Source organism: Micropterus dolomieu, linkage group LG07, assembly GCF_021292245.1.
Source record: "Micropterus dolomieu isolate WLL.071019.BEF.003 ecotype Adirondacks linkage group LG07, ASM2129224v1, whole genome shotgun sequence".
Lineage (NCBI taxonomy): Eukaryota > Metazoa > Chordata > Actinopteri > Centrarchiformes > Centrarchidae > Micropterus > Micropterus dolomieu.
Window position 1 is genome coordinate 26,521,768 of NC_060156.1, and position 9,251 is coordinate 26,531,018.

At 42.8% G+C, this 9,251-nt stretch overlaps 1 protein-coding gene across 1 annotated transcript; it reads right to left on the reverse strand.

Moving 5' to 3' along the window:
- Positions 1 to 3,060: 3,060 nt before the first annotated feature.
- Positions 3,061 to 8,310, reverse strand: rgcc (regulator of cell cycle). Its single transcript, XM_046053189.1, has 5 exons — positions 8,153 to 8,310; positions 7,597 to 7,770; positions 5,008 to 5,115; positions 4,748 to 4,810; positions 3,061 to 3,821 (listed from the first exon to the last, which is right to left on the reverse strand). Exons 1-5 carry the CDS (start codon positions 8,178 to 8,180, stop codon positions 3,814 to 3,816), a joined length of 381 nt encoding a protein of 126 aa, XP_045909145.1. The 5' UTR covers positions 8,181 to 8,310; the 3' UTR covers positions 3,061 to 3,813.
- Between the last annotated feature and the right edge of the window lie 941 nt (positions 8,311 to 9,251).

Consider the following 9,251-nt stretch of genomic DNA (forward strand, 5'->3'; position numbering starts at 1 on the left):
TTTCAGCATTGACAAGCATTAACCATATAATACTTCTTCCTCCAGGGTTGTTTTTACATTTTAAGACTGAGATATTATCAAGGGTCAAGGTAATACAGCTGTGTCACTGCAGAATCCGTTTGGAGAGGTCACAAATACTGTCAGTCAGGTCATAGATAAGTCAGTCTGATAGTGGTGATGGAGATCATAATAGATGTGCAATTTAAGAGACTGCATGGGGTCAGGGAGAGGCAATAATAAATAACTCTGACAGCCAAACCTCAGTCCTCATCTATATTAATATTCTACTCTCCTCTGAGGCAGTGCGCTCTGCCTTTCAAACTGTTAATAAACTCTACTTAATTCAAGACATCTTCTTGTTATCGCCAACATCCTTGAATATATAGCAGATTACAGCCACTGTCATGGTTTCAACCACTTTACAGTACTGAAAAAGCTCTAATCAAAGTAGATGTACTTCTTGCGTTTAGAGGCTAGGACTCTTCTTCACACATGTGGGCAAATTAAAAACCCCCGTTCACTTTATTTTCCTGCCTTTGGACTGTGGAAGGAAATCCGAACACCCAAGGACAGCCTCATGAAACACAAGAGGAACCTGCCAACCTTGGACCTTACACGCGTAGACATGAAACTTTTCAAATGCGTATATGAACAGGCACAGATTAGCTCACACAAACACATCAACATACACACACGCCACTCTCTCTATGCCTCTATACACATATGCACGTATGCATTAATACAATATACTGTATACTGTAAACAAACAAAATAACATTATCACATTGGAGAGACCAACATGAGCACCTACACACTCATTAATGTTCCCCTCACGTTGCCCTGCCAGCAGGGACATCTGGACACCAGTGACGTGAAGACGCAGTTGAAAGCTGAACCTGATATTTGGCTCTGTGTATTTCTGTCTCTTTGTGATGTGGACACACATCTGTGTGTCTCTGCCCAGCCTATTCATAGAACCACCACTTCAGCAGTCTCGAGGGGCCTCCCATAGGAATCCACCTTGACGTGAAGACTGACACATGGTTGCAGCATTTAGTGTGTTTGTCTTTCTCCATCCATTTCTCCATCTACCCACCCATTCTTTCATTCACCTTAGCTTTCTGTCTCTAAAGGCTCCAAATGCCTTCTCCTTACTGTCTTCACATCTTCCTCCACTCATACCACTCCACTATGTTCTCTTGCCTTTGCCTGAGTCTCCTACTTTCCCACCCTCCCCGCTCTGTGTGTATACAGGCTGTCCACTGGCAAGGCCAACATCAATGGGACTGACCCATGCTGCCAAGTTGCCCACCTCTGCCAAGTGAGAAGGTTAGAAAAAAAGGGCAACCTTCCCCCCTCCCTGCCCTCAGGGGATCATGTGTTGTGTCAACATGGTCTCTCTGATCAGTGCCAGCTGCTCTGCCTCAGGCTGAAACTCAACAAACACCATGCCTCTGGTGCAGAACAGCGCAGATAGGTGGACTGGATAGTGCCCACAGCTTCCCTCTGCCAACTGTACTGAAGAAACAACACTGAGACAGGTCTCCATGCCAGCTTCCTGCCATCTGATTAACACAGTCTGACATGCACTCATAGTAGACTGGCTGGATCCACAGACTCTGTGAACAGAGGCCATGCACAGCTGTGTGGGACTCTCAGCTTGTGGCTTTTGACCACCTCAAAACATGAGACTTGATAGGACATAAAATCAAAGGTTGCAGTACAAATCTGTACAGATGCAGTCTGTAACTGGTTAAAGGAAAAGAGCACAATGTCTTTCTTGACATACAGTTAGTGGACACATTAAACATCAACAAAGTTTAAAGGGGAATTCTTTTGTGGTTCTGTCAGGAGCTTTTTAAACTCTGACAAAAATAACCCTGACCATGTGATAATGATGTAAGCAAGGTTCTCTTGACTTTGAGACAAAGAATTTAAAACAGCAACCCTGTGTTAAAAACTTGTAGCACGGAGTTTGAAATGCTACTTTAACAAGGTAGGGAGAAAGACCCCAGTTGAGTTGCATTAAGTCAGGATATCTTGCTAGTCATTTGCACAGATTTTGATCATTCTTTTTTCAATCTGTCTTTTGCAAGTACCCAAACCTTAAAACCAGTATTCCTTTAAGAAAATGACACAGAATAGAATTCATTTTATCATGGTCCCTGGTCTGTCTGCACCTGCTACACTGCCACTATGGAGCCAATATGGAAGCGTATCTGCCCATAGTTGGTGACCTTTGACCCTGGTGGTCAGCAGATGGAAGGGTACTCTGACATTAGATTACTTCAGCTACACCTGCTACTGGGCCAGGAAGGGGTCACACCCTCCTGTCTTCCTCCACCTCTGGAAATAGACCCTGTTGCTACAGAAGTTACATAAGTCCCTGCTTTGTTGAGTGGCTGATTAATGAGCACAAAAGGTAAGAGGTGTGTCATATCTATTTCAGTGTGCCGGTTTGTGGGTGCGCACATGACTTTACATTTTAGGGAGGAGGTGAATGTCTCACCTCTTCCTACACTATTGCATGGAGTCTATTTGGGTGAGTCTTTCTCTTTGGTGTACTGCAGTACATAACTACATCCACATTCCAGGAAAGATAATTATGTAATGCCTAAAAAATAAATGGCACAGTTTACTGTAGATCTCATTTGGTTTGCCTGCCTGTGTTCACAGCACTATGTTGGCCTCCACCACACCAAGGAAGTGGTGCTGGTGGGTTAATAAAGTGCTGAGGGGCCAGCTGTCATTCAAAGATTCTCACCGCGTTACTGCTCCAGTTCAGCCAGTCAGCAGCTCTACACCTACTGTGGTCCACAGCCTCCGCGAGAAATCAGTACCTTCATGTGTGATTTGATTTGGTTTAGATAAGGACAATGGAGGGAGGAGATGAAAATAGGTGAAATAAGCTATTGGATTTAACTTTAGGATATTCGATACTGTAAAGAGAGACAAAGCAAAACAACTACAGAGTATATAAAACTAAGCAGAAAGGCTGTTAAATTCAGTTTGAGAAAGAAAACAGATGGTTCATTCCCAAATAAAGACAGGAGGCATGTGTTACTACAAGAACATTTCATACTTTAATATCTCTGGCAGACATTAACTGTATTAAATACAAACTTTTCTTTCCAGTTTTTTTCCAGAGTGGATTAAGCTTGCAGTTCACATTTAAGCATGTATCCAACTTTATTCCAGTCGAGCGTCAAATCTTAATCTGAACGTCCTGTAATTAATACCAAGGCAAATAGAATTTGAAACAAAGATTATTTACATAAGATACAAAAATATATTTCACAAAAAAGACAATAAGGACCTCTATAAAATTACAAATATATTTCTATTATAAAAAGCTTTTTTTAAATACTCTTCCAGCTTAAATTTTGGGTGAGGGAGTGTAACCTGGTCTGTGTGGTGGGATGATTTGGGATTCTAACGATAAATGTTCCAGTGACTTTTTGCAACATATATTCCACGTCTCCATTCCTCACGACGTTTCATGGAGTCTGTTACCGTATGGCAGCTAAGATTCTTGTCCTCAGGTTCCCTACGATGCTAATTTTGACCCTTCTTGCAGTCCTTACAGCCCAGTAGCCAGTTGGCCTGGAGTTAGAAGACACTGCTGGGTTAACTTTAGGAGTGCTGGCTAGACCTGATGTCGTGGTGGAGCCGCTTAGAAGTTGCTGTGCCATCCAGTTGTATCCTGTTGGGTGGTTTTCAGTGTGGGGGCCGGGAGCATGTTAGCAGCTCAAGGGGGGCCCAGACATCCACTCCCTCCAAAGCTCGACTCCAAGATGAATGTGAGCCTCCGTGTCACATGCCTAAGAACAGACAGAGACAGACAGACACACCTGATTAAAGCAGAACTCCCTTGCCCGTTGCCAGCTCTATTCTAAGAGCGACGGACGTTGGGTTTTACAGGCTGGTCATCGTAAACACTGTTGGCCCTAATAAACACGCCATTCTCCAGTGCTAACAGGGGGCTGGCTGACTGCCCGACTGGCTGACTGAATGTCCAACTTTACAGAGGCACTGGACGCCTGCGAGCTGTGAAAGACGGACATTCAGTGGCCGAAACACAGAACAGAGCAGGGCGGTGGAAGGAAAAAACATGGAAATAAGGAAAGCGTTTCAGCTCCTACGTCTGTCTCATTCCATTCCTGACATTTACAGTAGGAATTTCAGCCCAGGTTTGCCCCAGCACACATTCCTTATGCTGTGATGCAAGTTCCAACACTCACAAGCCTCACAAGAGGTGCAACACAAATTAGCTATGTATATCTATCACCCATGATGTTCTATAAACTACTAAATTATGTTGTATTGCCTTCAGTTCAGTACTTGTGTCTATGTTAAACATGAACTAGGGAAAAAGTGGAGACAGGGATGGGACAAAATAGCAAAGCTAGCATCCACACAGTGCTATGTAGTGTGTACAAATTGCATGGTGTTGGTAGCAGCACTTTCTTCAAATTTGAGTGATGGGTGAAAAGTGATATGCTGCCTTTCTCTCCAATGTAACCCAAGAGGCCTCATGGTCCACGTAACATGCCCAAGCTCCTTCATAGTCCTGACACATCACTGTTTCTTAGAAACCTAAGGGGAGTGACTCGTGTCACTTTATGAGTGGTAGTTAGCATAGCTGACATAGGGAACAAACGCTCCTGTTAATCCCGAGTGGCAGGCGGCGCCAGCAAATGGGCTAATTCATCAAGGGTTCTGACAGCTAGGTTGCATTAGCACTTACTCTCTAATGTCCTGTCAAGGTCGGCGATGAAGTCCTCCAGATCTTTAGTGTCGCCGAGTTTGGCTGGAAGGGAAAGAAAGTGATTCAGACTTCAATCTAACAATAGTTTATTATACAGACTTACATCTCATTTTGACCCATGTCCAATTACAAGGATTTGAATCTGTCTAAGCCCAGTAAGCTCTTTCCAACTGTAAGTAAAGTAAGAGGTTTGTATGCAAAGTCACAGTGTGTGTTTAAGTATGAGGAGTGGAGCTCACGTTTTGGTGACATGAGCGGAGGTGTGGTGGTGGTAGGGGAGAGCACAGTGGGGGAGTTCAGCCTCTCATCACTGAAGCTGAAGCTGTTTCTGTTGAGAGACTCTGCACCTGTCAGAAAGAGAGACAAGACCAAATGTAGACAAATGTGATTAGGCGAGGTGTTCCTTATGCAACACACACAATTCTGATCTGTGTCAGTAGAGCAGTTTCAAGGTATAATCATTGCATTCTCCTCTAATGACAACTTTCCTCTGTGGTCTGTCACACACATGCATGTGCTTGTATTTGCACACACAAAGACGTGTATACACACAAACACATACACAGACAAACTGTACAAGATATGGCCGCAGTAATGACATCTTTTCCATAAGCAATGGCGTCTGCTCTGCTGAACTGGACACCTCCAAAGCAAAAAATACCATTTATAACTTTAACTCATTGACTAAGTCTCCATTGTGGCCGTTAGTGACTACAATATAACAGGTTGTCTTGGACAGAGAGCGCTCTGAAGTCACACAGCTTTCCCCCTGCTCTTAAGTAAGATTTATCTCTGACACGTTTAGAGTTTGATACGAGAAGAGAATACGTTCTAGTTCGGGCTGCTGTTACCCAAACTCTAAATGGATGGTTACATAAATGATATAATGGCCACCTTGATTCTGCCAGATGTATTTCAAGCAGCCGCAGAACATATTATATTTTCAATGTTTCTTGGTCAAGTGAGAAATGAAGGACGAGAGAAGAAAGTAGGTGCTTTCTACAGCTGTATTCGTGTTCTGTAGGATAGAATTTGACTTGCCATTCATTAAAAATAAAACTTTATTTTTTCATTTGCATCTGGATGTGGAAGTGTAGAGTCTTGGTGAAAGTGTAAACAATCCCGACCACGATATCTATATGAGTATGAAGTAAGTGTGTGTGACTATCACTCTATCTTGACTATCTAACTCCTCTATGGAGAACTCCAGCAGACCTTAACAGTGTCTCAGATGTCAACCCCTTACTTACCCCCCCCTCTCTGACCTGTACCACTCCCATCACTCAGCAGTGAACACACAGCGTGAGACAGGAGACGCCACACACAACGGGGAGCACCCAGACGCACACACACAGAGCTGTGGCCTTAACGTCAGTGTTTGACCTGGACATGAAACCCTCTCACTTCTCAGTTTTCTCAAATTCACTTCTGCTGCTCACACTCTCCCTCCTCTACCCTCTTTCTATCTCTGCCCCTCGCTCGAACATGCACACTTTAGGGTGGATCTCTAAGACCATGCACAGTTTGTGTCATTTATCTCCATGTTCAGCAGTTCATCCATCCATCAGGCTACAACACAATAGGTCATCCCTGCGTGGGACAGGTCCCACTTCATTAGACTGCCATGGAGAAGACAGCGCTCATGCAGGAATCTGATCCCTTGAGCAAATCAACAACCTCATTAGCACCACAGACGCAGGTTTGAACACCTCCTCCCTTCTTTTATCACTGATGTTGCTTACAGCAAGATCTTTAGTGATTATGTGGTAATTACATAAATTGTAGCCGGATTAGTAAACATTGTGGGCTTGATGATATCCTCACAAAACCACTGGAACAGCTAGCATGCAGTTACCAAATTGCTGTCCCAAAGGAAGGAAACCTGCATTCAATTATATTTATTCATGTAGGTTTTACACAGAGGAAAGTGATAGTGCCCGGATCTTTTTGGAGTGTATCATGCACTGATGTGACTGGAAGGCGGTCTAGTCCGCAGTTAACTGGACATCCACTCTTAAATGGCTCCACAGATGGTCTTTCCAGAAAACTTAAGACCATAAAAATATTTTCACTTCTTGCCTTGGAAATTTAAACGCTCTCACACATGTTCTGGAAACTATCTCTGCTCATGGGGACATGGAGCATATTTTTCTCTGTATGTCACTGAGGCCGGCTCTGCAGCTGAGGGAGCAGACTTTTAGAACCCAGTATGTTAGAGTAATGTAGCAATGTAAGACAACTTCAGAGGAGCAGCCACAATATGGTGGCAGGAGTGCCAAAATATGCAGCAGTAGCTTAATCTGAGCCCAAATCTCTGGACTATGATCAAGGATCTCTCTCTCTCTCTCTCTCGCCCCCTCCCTCTCTGTGCTGAGTGTAATTGTGTTTGAGAGCATGCATGTGCAACAGTTTGCCAGTCTCCCCTGCTGCCCTCCTGATGGCACATGATAAGATACTGCACACAAAGGTATTGTAGTGCAGTGGAGAATTACCGCTGACTGCAGCAGAGGAGCAGCATTAGTGGGGGAAAGTTTATGACTGTCTTACAAAAAAAAAAAAATACAGACTTCTTGGCACTGTCTGTTTGGGCAAAGCCGGCAGAACTCCTTCAGACCATCAGCCATAAGTGACAGATGCAAAGAACAAACCACAACTATCACTTCTACAGTTCCTGATCTCCATTCTCAAGTGTCACTAACGGGACTTTTATTGCATAACTTTAAGATGCAGTCTGGAACCTTCCCTGGTTTAAGAAACTCAGATGAATTGCAGTCTCCCTAAATTTAGTAAATGTACAGTAAATAATTAATCAACGTGTTTCTCCTTACTCTCTGAGTCGCTGATGCCGCTGTCGCTGACGCTGGCGCTGCTCCTCCTCTTCACGGTCTTCAGGTGTTCGTCGTACCTGAAGTGTCGCTTCTCCACCGGGGACGTGAAGTCTTCGATCACCGCGTCGAACTCACACAGCACGTCGTTCAGATCCTCCTCGTTGACGAATTTCCCTGCAAGAAAATGTCAGAAAAGGCTTGAAAATAACTCATTTATACTCATAAATATTCAGCCGAGTCAGGGACTGACATTAAACCAGCAAACAACTAGGCTAATCTGGATTAATATGTGAAGTGTATTGCAGTCAATCAGTTAATACTATATTTTATTTCCTGTAATATTTCCTTTTTGAATATTATATATATAATATTATATAATATATAATGTAATATTGTATAATATTATTATAATGTTATATAATATATAATATTATATTTAAAGGTTATTAGAGTGTGAACCCGTGGTGACAATGACTGCAAACAACACACCAAACAGGTCGTGTTGTTACAATACAAATAAAACAAATACATCAAGGAAAAACAAACTTATATTTACCTTGAGGTTTCATCTTTGGAGACTTCATAATTCCAGTAATTTGAGATTATCCAGTAACGTCTGATGTATATTTGCCACTAAATGTAAAGTCCCACTCTGTCCTCCTGTCTGTGACACTCCTCAAGGTCTTGAACTGACCTCCAGCCAGAAGACTGCCGCTTTTTAACGTGCCCTGCTCAGTGGGGCGGTGACGACAAGAGCAGGGAGGAGGGGAGGGGAGGGTGTGTGTGTGTGTGTGTGCGTGTGCGTGTGTGTGTGTGTGTGCGTGCAGTGACCAATAAAACGGTTCCCGGTTGAAGTTACACTCTCCCGACGTCGCCCTAATAACAGTGTGTTTGTAAACAACTTATGTGTCACTTGCCAGGCAGGAGTGTAACACAGATAGCCTATTTATAATCATGACCCAGTGCATTTGATATTTTAATCACCAGGCAGATCATGACAGAACAAGGCCAAAGTGTTCTGTCATAACAGATCATTTAGGAACAAGCTGTTTCTGGACTCTTGCCTTGATAGGGGGCTCAATATTCAAATAATTTAATGTACTTCACTTTTTGCTTCTGTTCTTCAACCTAAGTAACATTTTGACTGCAGGATTTTTCCTGTGGTTGTGTATTTTTACATTACGTCAATGATTTAAATATTTCAGTATGTCAGTATGGTGAACATGGGTCCCAGCATTAGTTCATACAGTATAAAACATCGCATGTATATCAAGAACCTCCGGGTCCCAACAGTCCCACTAAAACAAAGAATTATTCAACGTTATTTCATTAGCATATTTGTACAGTAGCAAATGAAAATAGGGCGACTAGCACCAGGTTGAGAGTTTTAGATTATGATTTTTCTGTTTATCTTGTCAAACTCAATTTCTCTTAATATTCATGTCCCTTTGAATGTTATGAATTATGCTTGTGAGTTCATGTATTTAAAAACCACAGTATATGTTGTTATATTTTAAGTTATGAGTCAAACTTTGAAGAACTGCACTGTACTCAGACAAGTCATCTGGCTCTGTACAACATGATCCCCAGAGATCTTATCAGAGGTCTATCAGACAAAACCTTATCACACTGACATGAAAATATTTTGTCTGGGC

Bases quoted from the DNA above. Each gene is read 5' to 3' on its own strand.
- rgcc (XM_046053189.1), bottom strand. From the start codon at position 8,180: ATGAAGTCTCCAAAGATGAAACCTCAAG. The intron at 5,116-7,596 runs GTAAGGAGAAAC...TCTTTCTGACAG, and splicing joins CGGCATCAGCGACTCAGAGA to GTGCAGAGTCTCTCAACAGA. The intron at 4,811-5,007 runs GTGAGCTCCACT...TTTCCCTTCCAG, and splicing joins TCCGCTCATGTCACCAAAAC to CCAAACTCGGCGACACTAAA.